Here is a 23,286-nt window from a genome sequence, read left to right on the forward strand (position 1 = left end):
ATTTTCTGAAATTTTTAAAATTTTTTATGTGCTTTAAAATAATTTTGAGTTGTATGTTTAGTTATGAGTTGTAAATTTCTATATCACATATCAACTGTCACATCAACAATTCCCCACTCAAATTAAAACTCTTTTCAAAACTCTTTACCAAACAAATTTTTTACACTCAAATCATAATTCAACAACATACAAACTCAAAATACAACTCATACTCTCAAATTACATTTACAAAACACAACCAAACGTAGGCTAAAATTTTCAGAAAAGTGTTTTTTGAAAAATGGAAACAAGCAAGGTGATTGCATTTATTTAAACCATTTTGTAACTATATATATGCAGACTCAAAAAGTCACATTTTTTTTGCGACGGCAAGTTGTACCGTCTCAAAAAGGCACATTTTTCGCGACGGCAAGTTGTACCGTCTCAAAAAGTCACATTTTTTTTTGCGAGACGACAAGTTGTGTCGTCTCAAAAAGTCATTTTTTTTACGACGGGAAATTATGCCGTCTCAAAAGGTCAAATTTTTTGCGACGGCAAGTTGTGCCGTCTCAAAAAGTCACATTTTTTTTACGACGACAACCTATGCTGTCTCAAAAAGGCACATTTTTTGCGACAGCAAGTTGTGCCGTCTCAAAATGTCACATTTTTTGCGACGACAAATTGTGCCGTCTCAAAAGGTCACATTTTTTGCGACGGCAAGTTGTGCCGTCACAAAAAATGACTTTTTGCGACGACAAATGTGCCGTCACAAAAAGTTCCGTCTCATAAGCCCACTTTTCTTGTAGTGTTACTTAAAAAGTGTGATTAAAAAGTAGAAATGTATATGAAATCACACTTTAATTAAAAAGGTGTGATTAAAAAATATATAAATAATCACACTTTAATTAAAAAGGTGTGATTAAAAAATATATAAATAATCACACTTTAATTAGAATGTGTGATTAAAAAATATATATATAATCACACTTACTTAAAAAGTGTGATTAAAAAGTAGTAGTGTATATACAATCACACTTTAATTAAAAATGTGTGATTAAAAAATATATAAATAATCATACTTGTTTAAAAAGTGTGATTAAAAAGTAGTAGTGTATATATAATCACACTTTAATTAAAAGGTGTGGTTAAAAAATATATAAAAAATCACACTTTAATTAGAATGTGTGATTAAAATATATATATATAATCACACTTACTTAAAAAGTGTGATTAAAAAGTAGTAGTGTATATACAATCACACTTTAGTTAAAAAGGTGTGATTAAAAAATATATAAATAATCACACTTTAATTAGAATGTGTGATTAAAAAATATATATATAATCACACTTGTTTAAAAAGTGTGATTAAAAAGAAGTAGTGTATATATAATCACACTTTAATTAAAAGGTGTGACTAAAAAATATATAAACAATCACACTTTAATTAGAATGTGTGATTAAAAAATATATATATAATCACACTTGTTTAAAAAGTGTGATTAAAAAGTAGTAATGTATATATAATCACACTTTTAATTAGAAGGTGTGATTAAAAAATATATATATAATCACACTTAATTGAAAAGTGACATAAAAAATAAATATTATCACACTCAATCAAATTAAGTGTGATTAAAATATCAATCTAATTTTTTTATCACACTTCCAATAAAAGTGAGATCTTTTTTCTTGTCAAAGTGTGATCTTTAACTATTTTTGTAGTAGTGTTTACATATTGAGACAAGTCAATTGTGTTTTCACACACCAAAAGTAAATATCGAGGCTTCGCTTGGGAAGCCATGGTTTGGGCTTTTTTGATTATTTTAGTCACAAAAAATAAAATAGGCTATTTTAGCCATAACAAACAAAACATCACATTCAACCCATAATCATTACATTCTTCTCTCACAAAAAAACTCAAAAAAGTCAAAAAGCCAAAAAGCCCTTCCCAAACCAAGCTTTTAAGCCTAGGCTAAAATAGCCAAAAAAAGCCAAAAAGCCAAAAAGTCAACCCACTTCCCAAATGGAGGCTGATCAGAAATTATATAGTCTTAGAAAGTTTGTCATAAAATTTAGGGTAAGTTAATATTACATTTTTGAGTTTTATTAAAATACAAATTATTCTTTATAATTTTTAAAATTATATTATGATTATATTCTTTTATGTCAACTCGATTAACAATTTGTAATGATGTTAAAAATATATTTCAATTAATAATTTAGGTAATTTTATTATTATTTAGAAGAAGAATGAGAAATTTTATTTTTTTATTTATTGTATGAACTAAAAATTCTGACAATGGGATATTTTAAATTTTCAAAACTACAAAAAACAATTTGTATTTTAAGCAAATCTTAAAAAATATATTTATGATTTACCTTAAAATTTATTTAGAAAGTAGATGTATCATAGAAATTGAACTTAGTTCTTGTTTCAAAACTTCAAAAAGTCAATCCAAAAATCATTGGCTCTACTTTTTTACAAATTTATTCTTAAAAAAACCAAAAAAAGTTACACAAATGTCAATTATCAAACAAGTGAAAAAAATGGCATCTTTACAATTTTTAATGGATAAACTTATCGATTTAATCTTTATAATTGTTCGGCATTTGATATCCGAATTGTTTTGAGTTGTTTAGACTATTAAAGTCGAATGTGATTTAGTTTGTTTGGCATTGATTATCAGAATAAAATTTGAACACAGTAAAAGAATAGTGCAAAAAAAGTTGTTGGGGTTGAGGAAGAGATGTTAGAAAGGGGGCTAGAGTGGCAACAGAAAGTTGGGGAAGAGCTTCCGGATGTAGTGGTGGCGGGGAAGAAGAAGCAAAAGAATTGACAGGAGATGGAATGGCTAACCAAAGCCTTGTTGTTGCTGGAAAGAGGACGGTTGGGACTGGCGTCAAGGTTTGGTTATTTTGGTAATTTGCTTCAGAGGTAAAATTATATTAAAATAAAAATAAATAAAAATTGGAGTACTCATTAAAAATTTTGAGGTATATTGCGAGATAATTTTGGGGAAAAATTTTAAAAATTTGTTTGGTTGAAAATTTTAGTGAAAAAAATTCAAAATTATTTTTCTCTTTGATACCTATCAATCAATCATTTTTTTTCCTCTCTTCCCTAATCATTTTTTCTCTCACATTCATCTATTCAACTACAAAAAAAAAAAAAAAAAATCATCCCGAACTCTAAAACTCAAACTATTTTCAAAACATAAAACCAAACAAATTTTCAAATTTTATAAACTTTTTGAAAAAATTATTTTTCAAAATTGTTTCACAAATACAAACCAAACAAAGCTTCCATTGTTTCTAAGAATGTGATAATACATTTTGGTCTTATTTGGGAAGTTGACTATTTTGGTTGGCTATTTGCCTTTTTGACTATTTTAACTTGACTAAAAAAATTATGTTTGGAAAGTTAGTTAGATTTTTTTGTAGTTGATTTGATGATTGTAAAAAAAAAAATGAAATGATTATGAGTTGAATGTGATATTTTATTTTGTTAGCTATTTAAATCTATTTTGTCTTTTGATAGATTATTTTAATCCAATCATCTTCTCAAACAGTATTTGTTATATTTATAAACAATTTTATCCTTTTATGTTTATGAACTATTTGGCATGGACTATATAAGTGCTCTTATTTAAATAAGTGTATTTATTTGGGTCATATTTCTTTCTATTTTTTTATATATTTTTTTTATAAAAATTTAAAAGATATAGATATTTAGATAATTTTAAATATTTCTTAATTTTAATTTGTTCAATGAGAATTTTTGAATGAATAAAAACAAATAGATGGTGGGCGGTCGGTCGCCGCCATCAACATAAGTCAAGCCATCGTCTCTTTCACATTCACTATTGGTCGCTTGAATATTCTAACATTGACATTGTTCTGAAATTATTCAACAGAGCTGATTCAATTACTAGATGACTTGTGGAACGTTTGCTAATTATATATTTTAGTTAAAAAATTAAAAAAAATATTATATATATATATATATATTTTTATATTTTTTTTTATAAAAAATTAAAAATTTACTAAAATAATTTTTTTCTCAAATGAGGCCTTAAACTATCACTTAAGATCTATATAAAAAAAAATTAAAATTTCAGAACTTTAAATAACATTCTTTAAATAAGACTTGTTTTATTCTCTTTATTTCAAAATATTAGTGTCTTATTTTATTTTTTTATTGTCTTAAAATATTAATTTAAAAAAAAAAATAAAGATCTAAAATAACATAATTTTTTAATTTTGTTCTTTTTTTTAAATTTATTTATATCTTTTTGAAGTGTAATAATTGTATTATGGAAAATTAATTTTAGAAAGTTAATATTTTTGAAATATAACAATTATATTATAAAAAGAAAAATGTTTTGGAGTTCTAATTCTTGGAACATTAAAGTCAACTCTAATGAGTTGGCAGTAGATCCCATTTACTGTGATGTGAAGTTTTGGTCTTGATTTATTTATTTATTTATTTTCTTCTTGTCATGTCATTAGTGTTCAATTAGAACACTCAAATTAGTACTCTGAATCATTATTGTTAAAAAAAAATAAATTCTTCACAATATATATATATATATATATATCAAGACAGTAATGATTGTTATCTGACGTTTAAAGACCTTGAACCGCAATGGGAGAGAGAATGTGTGTGGAGGACACGTCGATTTGATTTTTCAGAGGAAGTTGACAATAATAATCCAAAGGTGTTTGGCAATTTGGTAAAGGTTTGGGGGTTAAGACCCTAGGTCCCAAGTTCAAAACCCCTTGGGCCAATCTCCTGGGCGTAGGGCAGTTGGTTAGGAGGTTAGCTTCAAATTATTACTACCACAGCACTTGGTGTGGGCCCAATGCTCCCCTACTGTTTGAGTTCTGACTTAAGCGGAGCTTGTCTTTGGAGGTCGGGGCAAGTTCTCAAGTTATAGTCTCCTATCTCGAAACGGACAAAAGGACACCTTGGTGATCTCTGCAAAGGGCGCTGCCCTGGACCTGCGGGAGAGTAGGAGGATTTTCCTGTAACAAAAAAAAAAAAAAATCACATCAACCATAGAAAACACCTCTATGAGAATAAGTTTTTGGTTAGTTTTGAGGTACGCTATGCTGTGATTTTTTTTTTTTTCAAAAGAAATAGAACAAAGAGGAAAGAAACAAAAAAACAAGGGACATTACACATGATGCCCTCACCATGTCTGCTATCAACTAGGAATGGCAAAGGGACGGGACGGGACTAAGGATCACACTCCTCGTCCCCGATCCCCGATGGTGGAAATTCCCCCGGCCCCGACCCCGATCTCCGATGTGGAATCTATATCCGCCCCCGCCCCCTAACGGGGATCGGGTTTCTCCGGCCAAAAAAAAAATTAGATCCAATAGATCTGTTCACCATCAACAACAACAACAACGTAGAGAGAGAGATATGTTCATCATTATCATGCAGATCTGTTCATCATCATCATCACCATCATTAACAGATCTGATGAGCTCAAATGTAAAAAATAAAAAAATAAAAAATAAAAATAAAAAATCAGATCTAACAGATCTGTTCATCATTATCATCATCAACAACAACAACAACATAGAGAGAGAGAGAGAGAGAGATCTGATGCTCAAATCTAATATATATATATATATATATAACAAAATCGAGAGAGAGAGAGAGAGAGAGAGAGATTTCCAGATCTAGGGCGAGGGCTATGGCGGAGATCGGCGAAGCTTGGCCTCACTGCCGTTGGAGAAGAAAAATAGTGAAAGGGTTGGTTTATATATATATATATATATAGAAAGAGGTAAAATGATAATTTTACTTCGGGGAAATTCAAGGACGGAGACGGGCCAGGGCTTGAACACTGATCATCGTCCCCCGCCTAAAACTGATCGGAGATTTAATTTTGAATACCATCCTTGTCCCCACATGGGTATTTTTCGAGAAAAAATCATTCTAATCGGGGTCGGGAGATCCAGTCCTCGTCGGGCCGGGTTCAAATTGCCATCTCTACTATCAACAGACTTATAATGGCACTTGGTGGATCATCAAAGTTGTGATATTTTAACGATGTTTTTAAGATGAGATTCATAAATTTATATTAAATGATTATGAAATATAAAAAGATATGATAAAATATAATTGGTAAGAAGCATGATTATGTAGTACCTTAAATCAACCAATAAGAGTTTGTTTGGAAAGTGAGTTGAATTTTTAGTTTTTTGACTTTTTGACTATTTTAATTTGGGGTTATAAAGCCTCATTTGGAATAGGCTTTTTGATTTTTTTTGACTTTTTATAAAAGAACAAATATAATGATTATAGGTTGAATGTGACATTTTATCCTATTAAATTAAAAAAAATATTTTTTATTTTTATGATTAAAATAATCCAAAACCCAATCCAACCAACACTACAACAAAATGCACTTTTGGTGGCCTCTTTTGGCGACTAAAAAAAATTTAGTCTCCAAAAGTTATGGACTTGGTGACCAAAAATAATATTAGTCAGCAAAAGTTAAATATTTAGCTACTAATTTTTTTTAGTCGGGGAATATTGATTATTGGCGACTAAAAAAAATTTAGTCGCTAAAAATATCACAGTTGGTAACTAATTTTTTTTTTTGTAGCCATATAACTAGTTTTAGCTACTAAACTTGTTTAGTAGCTGAATGAAAATAAATAAATTATATTTGGCAACCAAAAGTTTGGTCGCCAAAAGTATATTTTCAGCGACAAAACAATAGTTTAGTAGCCGTATAATTAATTTTAGCTACTAAAATTGTTTAGTTGCCAAATGAAAAGAAAAAAATTATTTTTTATTTTTGGCGACTAAAAGTTTGGTCGCCAAAAGTATATTTCAGCGACAAAAGAATATTTTAGTCGCCAAAAAATTAAAATATTTGGAGAGAGATTTCAAATTTTGTAGGGATTAAAAAATTAATTAGTGACTAAAATAGTTCGTCGCCAATTGTTACTACTTTGTCAGTCCTCTCCCATTTCACTCTCTCATCATCCCTCTTCTCTCTCTCTTTTTCTCACTCCATCACAGGCGACCCTCCTACCGGCCACCGTCCACCACTGTCGCACACGAGCACCCACCTCCTCACCGGCGACGGTACGACCCATCTCCCCACCAGCGACGGTACGACCCATCTCCCCACCAGCGATGGATAACAGTAGCTACTTTGATTTGTCTCTTCTCCAGCGCACACCAAGTATTTCCATCCTTTTCCTCTCTCTCTCTCTCTCTCTCTATATATATATATATATATATCTTCACCCAATTTCTAGGGTTTTATAACAAAGGATTTGTTTTTTTTGGTTATAAATAAGAGGGTTGGAGCTTCTCTTCTATCTATTTTTGGTTATCTTCGTCTCTGTGTATATGTGATTTTTTCAAAAATTAATTTAATATATATATATATGTATGTATGTATGTATGTATGTGGGTGTAGATCTTCTAGGGTTCTATTTTGATGCGGAGAAGAACAGGTACTTCCCTATCAAAGGCCCAATTCCGGGTTCTTCTCGCAATTCTCCATCTGCTTCAACTTCATATTCTTCTATCCAAGTCCAATCTGGTAATTTCATTAATTACCCACTTTCATACTTGTATTTTTGAACTTGATTATGATACCAATTTGCCTATATATATGTCTGTTTTGTGATAGATTGTTAAAAAATAGCAAAAGTTCAAATTTTTCCTCTTCAATTGCTAGCTAAATAGCTCAACAAAGTTAGTCAGAATCATTATTTTTTTCTTGCCTTCAAACTGTTTGATAAAATGTCTCTTAGAAACTACTTAGTGTAAAACACCCTTTTGGACCCATCCCCTATTTGGGATGGAGGACAAAGTCAAAGTTAAATAATTCTTATAATACAATTGATCACTAAGCAAAGCACATAACCACATACTTGGATTTTCCTGAATAGGCAATAAACAATAACAACATTGAGCCTTTTTTTTTTTTTTGGTCCTTGATAGAAAATGATGAGTTTAATCCCCATATAGTGATAAGGAATTTAAAAAGGACTTGTTAATGAAGTTGATTGACTAGTCAAATGAAGTTTATAAAATTCAGTAAAGTACATGGAGGTCAATAGATTAAAAGTAATAATGAGTTTATCATGAAAGATAAAAGAAAGCAATATCTAAAACAAAAAGAAAAGCTGTGTTTTTTCTTCTATGCAAGTGAACAATTCATAGAAGATGGAAGGTGTACCAGTTCTCTTCAAGCGAGAAGTGGCCATCATCATCGAAGCACTTGGAATAGTTTGCAAGAGGGTTTATTGCTTCAGTCTCACTACTATGTCCTTTTGGTTGGGATTCCACTTGCAAGTAGTGCCTGATGTCATGCCTTTAGTATTGCTAGTATATGTCTTATTATTTAAGTAATATTTGTTATCTGCATTCAAACTTGTTATGCTATTATATATCTACAGTGCCTAAAAGGAACAGATGTTATTTGTATGTTGTTTTAAAAACTTGTTGTAGTGATTCCTGCAATATTAGTGGAGCTAATGATCCTAGTGGTTTGATAATGTAGATACAGTTGCTCTCGAATATAATGAGTGGAAAGATTATCTTACAGTTCTTCCATTTGTGGTAACTATTGTAACATCTGTGTCTTTGATTTCTATAACTTCTCCGTCGATCCATGCAACTTCAGGATCCTCAGCCCACACGTGTGATCCGACTATCATGTGACCATTGTTTTACAAAGAATAGATTGATCAAGTTACTTGAAAATAAAGAAGATGAACCATGAAAGCTTACCATGATTGTGATTCTTCTATGTGATCATCTAATGCAGAATGGCAATGCAGAGAAGCCAATGAATTTTTGTTGTCTATAGAGAGAATGGCAGTGCTAGTAAGGAATGATGGAGTGAAGGTTTGCTAGAAATAAAAAGTAGACAGAATGTTGAAAAGAAGAGGAAATTCCGATGGTGGTAACTCAAAAGAAAAAAAGGCAGAGATGCTAACTTGGCACCTTTTTTTGGCTCATTCGCCACAGGATGCTAACTTGGCACCAAAAGGAGCATGCCAGTTGTGTGTAGGCAACACAGGGAATTGATGTGCAGTTGCTGCAGGGGATAGTTTTTATGTTAATGCTTATTGTTGCAGCCATCTGATGAGTGGACCCTTTGCTTTGCCAATGTTAAAGGCCTTTGTGTTCCCAATTATGGTTGTGCATTGCCAATGCCAAGCAGTCATTACAAGAAAATACACAATTGGCGACCACTTTTGCCGACTAAAAATATTTTGGTTGTCAAAAGTTGTGGAATTGGCGACCAAAAATTATGTTAGTCGGTAAAAGTACAATATTTAGCTACTAATTTTTTTTAGTCGGGGTATATTAATTTTTGGCGACTAAAAAAAAATTAGTCGCTAAAAATCTCACAATTGGCGACTAAAAAAATATTTTTGTTGCTGTATATATAGTTTTGGCAACTAAAATAATTTAGTTGCTGAAAGAAAAATAAAAATTTATTTTTTATCTTTCGCGACCAAAAGTTTGGTCGGCAAAACTTTAATTTCAGCGACTAAATAATATTTTGGTCGCCGTATATATAGTTTTGGAAACTAAAATATTTTAGTCGCTGAAAGAAAAATAAAAAATTATTTTTTATCTTTTGCGACCAAAAATTTGGTCGGCAAAACCTTAATTTCAGCGACTAAAAATTAGTTTGGTCGCGGTATATATAGTTTTGGCAACTAAAATATTTTAGTCGCTGAAAGAAAAATAAAAAATTATTTTTTATCTTTTGCGACCAAGAGTTTGGTCGGCAAAACCTTAATTTCAGCGACTAAAAATTATTTTGGTCGCGATATATATAGTTTTGGCAACTAAAATATTGTAGTCGCTGAAAGAAAAATAAAAAATTATTTTTTTTATTTTGCGACTAAAACTTTGGTCGGCAAAACCTTAATTTCAGCGACTAAAAATTATTTTGGTCGCGATATATATAGTTTTGGCAACTAAAATATTGTAGTCGCTGAAAGAAAAATAAAAAATTATTTTTTATCTTTTGCGACTAAAAGTTTGGTCGGCAAAACCTTAATTTCAGCGACTAAAAATTATTTTGGTCGCGATATATATAGTTTTGGCAACTAAAATATTTTAGTCGCTAAAAGAAAAATAAAAAATTATTTTTTATCTTTCGCGACCAAAAGTTTGGTCGGCAAAACCTTAATTTCAGCGACTAAAAATTATTTTGGTCTCGATATATATAGTTTTGGCAACTAAAATATTTTAGTTGCTGAAAGAAAAATAAAAAATTATTTTTTATCTTTCGCGACCAAAAGTTTGGTAGGCAAAACCTTAATTTCAGCGACTAAAAATTATTTTGGTCGCGGTATATATAGTTTTGGCAACTAAAATATTTTAGTCGCTAAAAGAAAAATAAAAAATTATTTTTTATCTTTCGCGACCAAAAGTTTGGTCGGCAAAACCTTAATTTCAGCGACTAAAAATTATTTTGGTCTCGACATATATAGTTTTGGCAACTAAAATATTTTAGTTGCTGAAAGAAAAATAAAAAATTATTTTTTATCTTTCGCGACCAAAAGTTTGGTCGGCAAAACCTTAATTTCAGCGACTAAAAATTATTTTGGTCGCGGTATATATAGTTTTGGCAACTAAAATATTTTTGTCGCTAAAAGAAAAATAAAAAATTATTTTTTATCTTTCGCGACCAAAAGTTTGGTCGGCAAAACTTTAATTTCAGCAACTAAAATTATTTTGGTCGCGGTATATATAGTTTTGCCAACTAAAATATTTTCATCGCTGAAAGAAAAATAAAAATTTACTTTCACTCATCACTCTTTCTCTCTCTTTCTATCTATCTGTCTCTCTTTTTCTCTCTGTGTCTCTATCTCTGTCTCTCTCTCACTCATTACTCTTCTCTGTCTGTCTGTCTCTCTTCTCTATCTCTCTCTCTGTGTCTCTCGCTCATCTCTCTTTTCTCTATCTCTCTCATCTCTCGTTTCTCTTTGTCTCTCTTCTCTTTATCTCTCTCACTCATCTCTCCTTGTATCTCTCTCGTTTATCTTTTTCGCTCTTTTTCTCTCTCTCTCTCTCTCTCTCTCTCTCTCTCTCTTTGTCTGTCTCTTTTCACCTATTTTTTTATCTTCCTCTCTCTATTCTCTTTCTCTCTCTTACTCATCACTTTTCTCTCTCTGTCTGTTTGTCTATCTATCTATCTGTCTATCTCTCTCTCTGTGTCTCTCACACATTTATCTCTTCTCTCATTTCTCTATCTCTCTCTGTCTCTTTCGTTCATCTCTGTTGTCTCTATCTCTCTTGCTCATCTCTCTTCTCTCGCTCTCTCTCATCTCTCTTTTCTCTCTGTCTCTCTCGTTCATCTCTCTTCTCTCTATGTCTCTCTCACTCATCTCTCTTATCTCTATCTCTCTCTCTGTCTATCTCGTTCATCTCTCTTCTCTCTCTGTCTCTTTTTCTGACTCTCACTCTCTATCTCTTTCTCTCTTTGTCTCTCTCTCTCTCTCTCTCTCTTTGTCTCTCTTTTTTTTCTCTCTCTCACTCATCACTCTTCTCTATCTGTCTGTCTTTGTCTCTTTTTCTCTTTGTTTTTCGCTCATCTCTCTTCGCTCTATCTCTCTCATCTTTTTTCTTTCTCTATCTCTCTCATTCATCTATCTTCTCTCTATCTCACTCTCTGTCTTTCCTACTCATCTTTCTTCTCTCTTTACCTCTTTCTTTTTCTATGTATTTCTCTCGATCATCTCTTTTCGCTCTCTTTCTCTCTCTTTGTTTATCTCTTATTCATCTCTTGTTTCTCTCTGTCTCTTTTTCTTTCCTACTCTGTCTCTGCCTCTGTCTTTGTCTCTGTCTCTCTCTTTCTCTCTCTTTATCTCTCTTCTCTCTTTGTCTCTTTCGTTCATCTCTCTTCTCTCTATCTATCTTGTTCATCTTTATTCTTGAGCTCTATCGCATCTCTGTCTCATCTCTCTTCTCACTTTGTCTCTCTCGTTCATCTCTATCTCTCTCTCTGTCTCTCTCACTCATATCTCTTCTCTCTATCTCTCTCTCTGTCTCTCTCGTTCATCTCTCTATTTCTCTCATTCATCTCTCATCTCTCTCTGTCTCTTTTTCTGTCTCTTTCTCTCTTTGTCTATCTCTCTCTTTATCTCTTTTTTTGTCTCTCACTTTCTATCTCTTTTTCTCTTTGTCTCTCTCTTTTTCTCTCTCTCTTCTTTTTCTCTCTCTCACTCATCATTCTTCTTTGTCTGTTTGTCTTTGTCTCTGTCTCTTTTTCTCTTTGTCTCTCGCTCATCTCTCTCATCTTTTTTCTTTCTCTATCTCTCTCACTCGTCTCTCTTCTCTCTCTCTCTCTCTCTCTCTGTCTCTCATGCTCATCTTTCTTCTCTTTCTATCTCTCTTTTTTTCTATGTCTTTCTCTCGATCATCTCTTTTCGCTCTCTTTCTCTCTCTCTCTGTCTATCTCTAACTCATCTCTTATTTCTTTCTGTCTCTGTCTCTATCTCTTTCTCTCTCTGTCTCTTTCTCACTCATCACTCTTCTTTCTCACTTTCTCTCTCTATGTCTATCTCTCACTCTTCTCTCTCTCTTTCTCTCTATGTCTCTGTCTGTCTGTCTCTCTCCCCTATTGTATTCACTTTGCTCACTCTCTCTTCTACTATCGCCACTGAATATTTTGTTTTTCGGGTTTTTTTTAAGTGAATATTTTAAAAATTGTAAGTATTTTTTTTTTTTACTTTTTTAGATCTATCTTACTTAAATGTATCTAAAAAGTAAAATATTGTAAAAAAATATTTTTAAAAATTAATAAATACACAAAATACAAAAAATATATTGAATTTTAGTATTTTTGGTATATAGGGATTTTTTAAAAGTTTTTTTTTACGAAAAGTTCTAGCTACAGGAAGTTTTAGTCATATATGCGTTATTTGGCGACAAATAACCAATTTAGTCGCTAAATTGGTCTAAAACTTTGCGGGGGGAAATTACTTTTAATATTCGCGCCCTCTTCCATTCTCGTTTTGAACAAACACAAAAGTCCTCTCTCTCACACATCACCACCAAACCTCACCCCACCTCATCTCAGCACAGTCCCTCACCACAGTCGCTCACCGTACGTCGCACATCGCCACCGCCGCAGCCGCAAATCACCACCGCCACCGCCGCAGATCACAGGTTCTCTCTCCCTCTCTGTCTCGCGCTATCAGTCTGTTAGTCCTTCACAAGCAAGCAGGTTCTCTCTCCCTCTCTCTCTCTCTCTCTGTGTGTTTCGAAATTACATACACACATATACACAACTTCTATTAGCAGATCTAAGATCCACAATTTACAGATCCCGAATGTCTCTGCTTCGTTCGCTGATCTGAAGGTTAGTTCATTGATTCAATTGTTCTGTTGAATTTTTTTGTTTAATTGATTCAATTTTTTATTCGCATCACTCTCATTTGTTTAATTTCTTCGTAATTTGAATAATTTTTTGTATCCGATGTGTTTATTCAATGTGAACATTCGGAAGAAAACTTTTCCAGATCTGGGTTCGATTCGTAATTTATTATTGTATGTGTTCCATGTTTTGAATTTCGATTCTTGTTCGAGATTTGTATTTCGGTGCAGATCGATACATTTTTCCCAATTGACTCCCTGAGCAATAATGACTACATGCAGATATGGTGGAGGCATGAGCTCAACAAATGTTGCTCTTGAGAGTGATACAAAAGTATTTTTGGACTCCTCTCTCCTTTTTTTCCCCCCTCTAGTTTTTCATACTCACCAAATTTAGCATCCTTTATTTCTCACGTTTTCTGATGGCTTGTCTCATTTCTGTGCTTGATGAAGGTGCTTGCTTTTGAAGCTGGAAGAAAGCACAAAATCAGAGTCAACACAATCTCTGCAAGTATACAAATAAATTAGTTACGCAAATAAATTATTTAAAAAATTCGAAAACATCCATTATTTTCATTTTTGCTGATCAATTTGATTATTGCTTTAAGTCAATTTTCTGTCATCCAAAGCCCCATCGAATACTCTGTTTAAGCAAATCGTTTGTATCTGTAAATTTTGTCATTTCAGTAAAGGAATTGAAGCCCCGAGGATGACACCTAGCTGTCACTCATACTTCACCATTGATTGGGATTCCATGAATTCAAGTAGTTCAATAGTTTGAAACATTTTTTTTTATCATCACTTGTTGTGTTTGGTTTTTTTATTTTTTTGGGACAAATCATGTCTTCTAGATGCCTGATGGGTTCTCAATCTTCGGAAAATTGAATGAGACAATTATATATCTGCTGGACTACATGTTTAACATCTTACTGGCTTTATCCTCTCTTCTTGCATCATTGTGCTGACATATTGGAATTATATATAGGTCCACTAAGAAGTCGTGCTGCAAAAAGCTATTGGCTTTATTGATATGATGATCGACTACTCAATGGCTAATGCCCCATTGCAGAAAGAACTTTCTGCAGGCAAGTCCCTTTTACTGTTCTTCATTTGGTGTCCCATAGTGTGTTTTGGTGTAATTGAGTTACCTTTCATGATATCCATATCTATACATGTGTGTGTGCATACCGGGCAGGACTGGTTCGTTGTTGCTGTGGCAAATGGCTAAAGCCATAGAAGCAACTAAACGAGTTCTCTGCCAACAACATTGCTCACAAATAATTTAAACCCCATTTTAAAAAGGCAACCCAATGCAGAAGGCTCCTGCTAAAGTGAGATTTGAGAAGGGGAAAAAGTATGCAGCCTTATCGTCATTTTTGGAGAGGTTATTTTCATGACTCAAACCCACATCACAGGGACGCTAACCTTACCATTGGGCTAACTTGCCTTTTCTAATTTTAAAACCACAATGTTTGACTAAATTGCAATTCAACTCCATTTTCATATTCTTTCTATGCTTTTTACTTTGCCATACACTGAGCTTGACAAACAAATGTTACAGAGGAAGTGGGGTATACAGCTGCCTTTCTTTCATCGCCAATGGCTTCAGCAATCACCGGTGCTGTTGCGTATGTTGACAACAGTCTCAATGCAATGGGAGTAGGAGTTGACAGCCCGGTATTTGCAGATCTCAACATTCCTAAAGGCAACTAGAGGTAGTGATGACAAATATCGAGTGGCAACTGATTGGTATTGTTTTCATTTTGATGTTTTGAGTATTGTTGTTTTTATTTTTGTGCAGAAGTAGTTTTCAAAAAAATTAGAATACAATTTAAAATTTTAAAAATAAAATTATAAAAGAAATTCACTAAAGACCAAAAAAAAAAGGATGGTCATGGAAGCATTGTTCTTTAGATTTAGGAAATAATAAGTTAAAAATAACTTGGTTAAAAAACTCTAGTAAAAGAGAGGTTGAATAGGCTTGACTCTAGATTCTATCAAACTATTAAAAATTAAACAGGTAGTATACTAATTCAACTAGCCAATTCAATTTTACTCAAAAGATTCCTATATAAATTTATATAACATTGCAGTAATTATAAAATTATAAGTTCATACATTGAAATACATGAAAAATCTAAGAAGAAGAAGAAGAAAGAAGATGGGGGGTAAACTATCGACTAAACACTAAAATAAAATAAAAAATAAAGAAAAAGGACTTACAAAAACCTTGGATTCGTTTTAACCTCTATTTGAGTGGTAAGCAGATCCATTTTCCCTACAAAACAATTCAGCACCCTGTTTGGTTTATAACATAGAAACTGGTTTTGATTATATTTTTTTTAATAGGTTTATTATGGATTGAATAGATTATTAGGAATTCCAGGTGTATTGTTTTCCTGTTTTTGGCGACCAATTTATTAGTGGGGACAAATAAATAATTTTTTTCGCAAAAAATGACAATTGCCGACCAAGAATTTTGGTCGCAAAAAATACATCTATTGCCGACCAAAACAACTCTTGGTCGTGGAATCTCACTTTTGCCGACTAAAAGTTTTGGTCGCGAAAATTAACAAATGGTGACCAAATTTTTTGGTCGTAGAAACTATTATTTAGCGACGAAGAAGTTTTGGCCGTGGAATGTAATTTTTGCCGACCAATTTTGTTGGTCGTTGAAAGTAATTTTTGCCGACCAAATTAGCAACTAACATGTACGGTCGTTGAATGTAATTTTTGCCGACCAAAGTCTTTTCGCGACTAAATAGGTTAGTCGCGATAATTATATGTTTAGCGACCAACAATTTAGTCGCTAAATAGAACGTTTTGCCGACTAAAAATCTTTTTAGTCGCTAATTACTTTCCGCGACCCTCAATTGCCGACCAACTTGGCGACCAAAAAAATTGGTCGGGAATATGTTTTGCCGACCAAAAATTGGACTTTTGCCGACCAAATCTTTAGTCGGCAAATGTGTTTATTCTTGTAGTGAGTGGGGATTACTAGCTATCATTGGAGTGGTTATAAAATTATGAAAGTGTCTTATTACTTAAATAATTTGACATTAAGTTATTCCTTTTTAGATAGTTTGAAGTGAAATGTATACAAATTTCAAAATGATTGATAATATATGTATTGTTTTGTTTATATACATGTATAGGTTGCACTTATTACATATAGATTATGGACAAATTAAAAAAAAAAAATCATATTTTTGGCCACTAAATAATTGGTAGCCAAAAAGGCAGTAAATATTTTTAGTGACTCAATAGTTAGTAGCTAAAAAAAAAATAAAATGAATAACAAAACTTTTGGCGACTAAAATTTTAGTAGCCAAATAAAAAAATAGATTTTAGGCGACTAAATTTTTAGTAGTTAAAAAAAATTACACTTTAGGCGACTAAAACATTTAGTCGCTGAAAATGTGATACAAATTGTTTTTGAAAGCTTTTGGCGACTAAAAGATTGGTCGCCAATTTGGCCTATCAATGACTAAGTTTTTTTTTGTCGCCAATACCTTTATTTTTCGCGACTACTTGTTTAGTCGCCAATTTAGGACTTTTGACAACTAAAATTTTTTTAGTCGCCAATATCTTCGCCGACCGTCTTTCGATGACCAAGTTGGCAACTAAACTATTTAATCGGAAAAACTTTTTGACAACTAAAAATATGACTTTTAATAATTAAAAATTTAATTGCTAAAAATGTAATTTCTTGTAGTACAAGTTGCCAAACAAAGGCTAACTTTTGCACGATGAGGTGTGCCTGTTTTTCTTTGTTTCAACAAATGCGCCGTACAAAACAATTTCCACTATCCAATCAAAACTTATTCAAACGTGTGAGTATTTCCACCAAAACTTTCAAAATTGGGTTAAATTTATTTTAAAAAGTTTAAGTTGAAATTACCTTAGGTAAATTTGACATATTTAAAAGAAATATTTACCATGGAAAATTTGTTATTTTAACATTTTTACCTTTTTTCTATAATAAAAAAAATTCTATAGATTCTTATTATTAAAATAATAAAAATAAAAACCCAACTTGTTTTCAATCATATTTTGTACCATTCTTCTTTTCCAGGATGACCAATTGCTAAACCAATTATGCTTATTTCCACAAAAAAGAAAAGGAAAAAAAAAAAGACTTTATGATAGTGATAACTGTTAGAACAATCTTCTGTGTAAATAAAATAACTTGAAATAAATTCAAACAAAATAAATAAATAACATACCAGATTTATTTATCGAACCGAATTAAAATTAAGACCAAGTCGAGTGTGTGACACTCTGTCCTTAAGACTGATTCGCCCCGCTACGATACTTACGGTTGAGTGGCGTCTATTTCTCAGGATACAATGATCTTCATAAATTGTAGTAGTACACCAAACAATTTGTTCGACGAACCAAACCTGTGTTCTAACTCTCTAAAATTTATATTAAATCTAATATGAAGAATAATGCAAAAATGCAGAATTTAGGACAGCCAAAGACAATAATCAGACTGATTTTTTAGATAAAAAAAAAATTCTCTCTCCCCAAAACTGCCGGAATGATGGGTATAAATAGGCACAAAATTTTGACCGAACAGGTTCCAAAGCCAAATGAACAGATGCAATTTGTTTTAAACAGATTTTTGACCGTTGCACGTGGAACCAAATTCTTTCCAGATTAATAGAAAAATAGCCGTTGGACCAAAGTCAAATCTGTTGGACCTTATTCATTTAAACTATTATATATATATATACATACTAAACTAAATGAATATATATATATATATAAAACAATTTGAATAGTTAATAAATAAAGGAAGAGATACAAATTTTAGGAAATCACTTAAGAACCTAAAATTTGAATTTAGAATTTAATTAAATTATCACAATTACAAACTTTAGGAAACCACTTAGGAACCTAAAATTTGAATTTAGAATTAAACTAAATTCTCACAATAATTTTTTATTAAAAAAATTCAAATGAATTTTTTTATCTAAAAAATTAATGTTAAATCCGAAACCGACGTCAACTTCCCATTCACTCATAAATGGTTTTGACGTTCCGTCTTCACCATGTGACTTGCCACGCGGCAAGGAACACATCACCTCTTCGGACCCATCCCAAAAGACGTTTGGGGCCCACTCAATTTTGAGCTAAAAAATATGCCTATATTAAACCATTTTTCCTACAGTCCTCCACATGAATGGAATTTGACGAAGAGAAAATGCAACAACATGATCTAATTACAGAGAGTACAGAAATTGGAAATATTCTGCAAAGGATAGGTAGCTTTTGGCTTTGAACCTTCCCTTGTGAGATACTATCGAATTTACTAGCTAACGAGTGAACATGATGTCTTGAACTGTTCAGCTGTTTGTGTAAACCAAGACAATAGAACTCACACAGTATATTCCCAGACACAGTTTAGTTCTCATTATTGTGTTCATTTTGGCCCTGAACAACCTGGTCTTTCCTGAGTGCTCTAGAGAATTGTAACCCTTCACAAATCTCATAAAACCGGCCCAGTTCACACTCACATAGGTGATTCTTATGAAGAGTATCCTGCCATACTCCACTAGGTTTACCTAGATATAACAATCATTAAAATTTTACTTAACCTCAAACGCTGCAGACATCACTATTTTATCAAAGAAATGGGTAGGAGTTAAACTCCCAGTGATCCTTTTGAGTTATTCACAACTCGGTTGTTCCTTTGAACCTAGATCTCGGGATCTCCAGTCAACTAGGTTGGGTTGCCGTTGTGGTAACTCTTATTTAATAGGCTTTAGTCCCATTTCCCTCGATGAATTCTCAACTAACTCTCTTGCTAACCCTTTGGTTAGTGGATCCGTTATGTTATCTTTAGACTTAACATATTCTATGGAAATAATTCCATTAGAGAGTAGTTGTCTTACGGTGTTATGTCGACGATGAATGTGTCGTGACGTACCGTTATATATATGACTCTGTGCTCTACCAATTGCTGATTGACTATCACAATGTATGCATATAGCAGGCACCGGTTTTGGCCAATTTGGAATATTTTCAAGGAAGTGGCGAAGCCATTCTGCCTCTTCCTCTGCTTTGTCTAAAGTTATGAATTCAGATTCCATAGTAGACCTAGCAATACAAGTCTGTTTGGAAGATTTCCAAGATACAGCCGCACTACCAAGAGTAAAGACATACCCATTGGTGGACTTCGAGTCTTTAGTATTCGATATCCAATTTGCATCACAGTATCCTTCAAGTACTGCTGGATATCTAGTATAATTAAGCCCAATGTTACGAGTAAATCAGAGATATCTTAGAACCCTTATAATTGCTTTCCAGTGTTTTACTCCCGGATTACTCGTATATCTACTTAATTTACTTACTGCATAAGCTATATCTGGACGAGTGCAGTTCACCAAGTACATTAAGCTTCCAATAATTTGGGCATACTCTAATTGAGAAATACTTTCCTCTATATTCTTAGAAAGATACAAATTAACATCTACAAGTGTTCTAGCAAGATGAACATCATCTTTGCTAAATTTGTCAAGTATTTTCTCAATGTAATGAGATTGTGACAAAGCATATCCTTCTGATGTTTTGGTAATTTTTATACCAAGTATTACATCAGCAATGCCCATGTCCTTCATGTCAAAATGTTTATTCAATATTTTCTTGGTAGTTTTAATCATGTCATTATTACTACCAATGATGAGCATATCATCTACATAACGACATACAATGACATAACCTTTATCTGTGTTTTTAATATAAACACATTTGTCACACTCATTAATTTTAAATCCATTTGACATCATTGCCTTGTCAAATTTCTCATGACATTGCTTTGGCGCTTGTTTTAAACCATATAATAATTTAACCAATTTACACACTTTCTTTTCTTTCCCTGGAACAGAAAATCCTTCTGGTTGTTCTATGTAAATTTCTTCATTTAACTCACCATTTAAGAAAGGGGTTTTAACATCCATTTGATGAATTTCTAGATTGTATAGAGATGCAATGGCAATTAGCATTCTAATGGATGTTATTCTAGTAACCGGTGAGTATGTGTCAAAGTAATCTAGACCTTCTTTTGGTCTAAAACCTTTGACCACAAGTCTTGCCTTGTATTTGTCTATTGATCCATCCGCTTTTAATTTTCTTTTGAAAATCCACTTGTACCCAAGAGGTTTACAACCTGGTGGCAAGTCCACTAATTCCCAAGTGTGATTTTGCAATATGGATTCAACTTCACTGTTGACAGCTTCTTTCCATAAAGGAACTTCAGGACTGGACATAGCCTCCTTAAAAGTTAAAGGCTCATTTTCTAACAAATATGTTAGAAAATCTAAACCAAAAGATTTTGAGGTTCTAGCATGTTTACTACGCCTAAGTTCCTCTTCCTCATTTTGATTTAACTCTTGTTTTTGATCATGTTCTTGATCCTGACTAGTAATAGCATCAAAAGATCTTTTATTAGTACTAGTCTCTTGTCCAGTCTTCTTTGGAAATACATGTTCAAAGAATGATGCATTTCGAGACTCAATAATAGTATTTACATGCATTTCGATATGTTCTGATTTATGAATCAAAAATCGATATGCACTACTATTCTTAGCATAACCAATGAAAATGCAATCAATGGTCTTAGGACCTATCTTAGTCTTTTTAGGAATAGGAATAGCCACTTTAGCCAAACACCCCCACACTTTTAAGTATTTGTAAGATGGTACTCTTCCATGCCATAATTCATAAGGTGTTTGATTCACTTTCTTTCGGGGTACTTTATTAAGTATATAATTAGCAGAAAGTATTGCTTCCCCCCACAAGTTCTGAGGTAATCTAGAACTTATTAACATGGCATTCATCATTTCTTTTAAAGTCCTATTTTTCCTTTCAGCAATTCCATTTTGCTGAGGCGAGTAAGGAGCAATGGTTTGATGAATTATTCCATGTTCTTTACAAAATTCACCAAAAGATGATTCATATTCACCACCTCTATCACTTCTAAGTTTCTTGATTTTCTTACCAAGTTGATTTTCAACTTCATTCTTATATTGAATGAAAGTTTCCAAAGCTTCATCCTTGGTTTGAATTAAATAAACATAACTATATCTAGTATAGTCATCTATAAAAGTGATAAAATACTTTTTCCCATCTCTAGTTTGAATTGATTTAAAATCACAAATGTCGCTATGAATTAATTCAAGTGGTTTCGTACTTCTTTCAATTGAATGAAAAGGAGTTTTAGATAATTTTGCCTCAACGCAAATTTCACATTTATGATTTGAATCAATGTTAAATTTAGGTAAACATTCCATATTAATTAATCTACGCAAAGATCCATAATTAACATGTCCTAGTCTACCATGCCATAAATTTGAAGACTCAAGCAAGTAAGAAGAAGATGTAGTATTATTAATAACTGAGGGTACAACGGTCATTATATTTAATTTGAAAAGGCCATTAGACATGTAACTTTTTCCTACATACATCCCGTTTTTGGTAAGTACAAACTTGTCACTTTCAAAAACTAGCCTAAACCCATTCTTACTCAACAAAGATCCGGAAACTAAATTCTTGTGAATGTCCGGTACATGCAACACATTGTTGAGAGTGAGTTCCTTTCCAGATGTCATCTTGAGTACAATCTTTCCTTGTCCTTCAACTTTGGAAGTTGAGGAGTTGCCCATAGAGAGTTGTTCACCATTGTCCACCATAGAATAAGATGTGAACATCTTTTTGTCGGTATAAATATGGCGAGTAGCACCAGTGTCCATCCACTATTCTTTAGGATTTCCGACAAGATTTGCCTCGGAAATAACTGCAGAAAGATTGATATCATTTATACCATTGGAAATATTGTCCACTTCAGTCATGTGGGCTTGAGCAGGCCTCTTGCTTGTTCTTCTTTTGTTTTTGCCTTTGCTACGACAATCTTTGGCCCGATGTCCCTCTTTGTCACAGATGTAACATTTGCCATTAAACTTGTACTTTTTATTTTCCCCTCTTTTAGAGCCTTGTGAAGAACTTTCTCCAAAAGACTTTCGTTTCTTGGTTTTTGAAGCATGTTCCACCACATTTGCCTTAGACTCCATAGGATGCTTACCAGCCTGCTTTTCAGAATTGCGGTTGTCCTCCTCAATCCTTAAACGCACAATTAATTCGTTCATAGAAATTTCTTTGCGCTTGTGTTTGAGGTAGTTCTTGAATTCCTTCCAACCTTTTGGTAATTTTTCAATTAAGACTGCAACTTGGAAGGATTCACTAAGAGACATGCCTTCTGCGTGAATGTCATGCAGAATGAGTTGGAGATCTTGAGCTTGGCTGATCACAGTTTTTGAATCAACCATTTCAAAATCTAAGAATTTGCCAACCACAAATTTCTTTGAGCCAACATCTTCCGTTTTGTACTTTTTCTCTAACAATTCTCAAAGTTCCTTTGCTGTCTTGATTGGACTGTAGACGTTGTATAATGTGTTATCAAGTCCGTTCAAGACGTAATTCCGGCAAAGGAAATTGACATGTTTCCAAGCATTAACCGCAGCAACCACTTGCCGGTCGGTTTCATCCTCTTTAAGGATAAGAGCATCTTCACGGAGGAAACGAGCCAGGTTCAGAGTTATAAGATAGAACAACATTTTCTGTTGCCATCTTTTAAAGTTAGTTCCTAAGAACTTCTCTGGTTTTTCTCCATGATTTATTGGCACTGTCACCACAGGAGAGGGGGTTGGCGTCATTGCAGCCACCACAGTAGTACTTGTTTGGGCATTAGTTTCAGTAGCCATCAATTCTAATATATAAAACAAAATTATAATTAGAATTTACACTACACAGAAAATTAAACAAAATTCACATAATTAAATTCTGTAAAAATAAAAGAAACAAGAATATAACTTTTATTTTCCAATTAATTTGAAAATAAAATAAAATTTTATTTAAACAAA

General features: G+C 32.6%; 1 protein-coding gene across 4 annotated transcripts; it reads left to right on the forward strand.

The window, feature by feature from the left end:
* Positions 1 to 6,959: 6,959 nt before the first annotated feature.
* LOC145822484 (uncharacterized) lies at positions 6,960 to 9,161 on the forward strand. Of its 4 annotated transcripts, XM_082919565.1 has the most exons (4): positions 6,966 to 7,190; positions 7,431 to 7,556; positions 8,523 to 8,581; positions 8,790 to 9,161. In XM_082919565.1, exons 1-4 carry the CDS (start codon positions 7,142 to 7,144, stop codon positions 8,829 to 8,831), a joined length of 276 nt encoding a protein of 91 aa, XP_082775691.1. In that variant the 5' UTR covers positions 6,966 to 7,141; the 3' UTR covers positions 8,832 to 9,161. The 4 variants fall into 4 exon arrangements, 3 of the variants coding, with proteins under 3 accessions (XP_082775691.1, XP_082775690.1, XP_082775692.1); XR_014363796.1 differs by lacking the exon at positions 8,790 to 9,161 and having other exon boundaries at positions 6,960 to 7,190; positions 8,169 to 8,564; XM_082919564.1 differs by having other exon boundaries at positions 8,523 to 9,161.
* Positions 9,162 to 23,286: the final 14,125 nt, after the last annotated feature.

This window comes from Camellia sinensis, chromosome 3, assembly GCF_055761805.1.
Source record: "Camellia sinensis isolate YWXY chromosome 3, ASM5576180v1, whole genome shotgun sequence".
In the NCBI taxonomy this organism is placed as follows: Eukaryota; Viridiplantae; Streptophyta; class Magnoliopsida; order Ericales; family Theaceae; genus Camellia; species Camellia sinensis.

Bases quoted from the DNA above. Each gene is read 5' to 3' on its own strand.
- LOC145822484 (XM_082919564.1), top strand. From the start codon at position 7,142: ATGGATAACAGTAGCTACTTTGATTTGTCTCTTCTCCAGCGCACACCA. The intron at 7,191-7,430 runs GTATTTCCATCC...ATGTGGGTGTAG, and splicing joins TCTTCTCCAGCGCACACCAA to ATCTTCTAGGGTTCTATTTT. The intron at 7,557-8,522 runs GTAATTTCATTA...TTGATAATGTAG, and splicing joins TTCTATCCAAGTCCAATCTG to ATACAGTTGCTCTCGAATAT.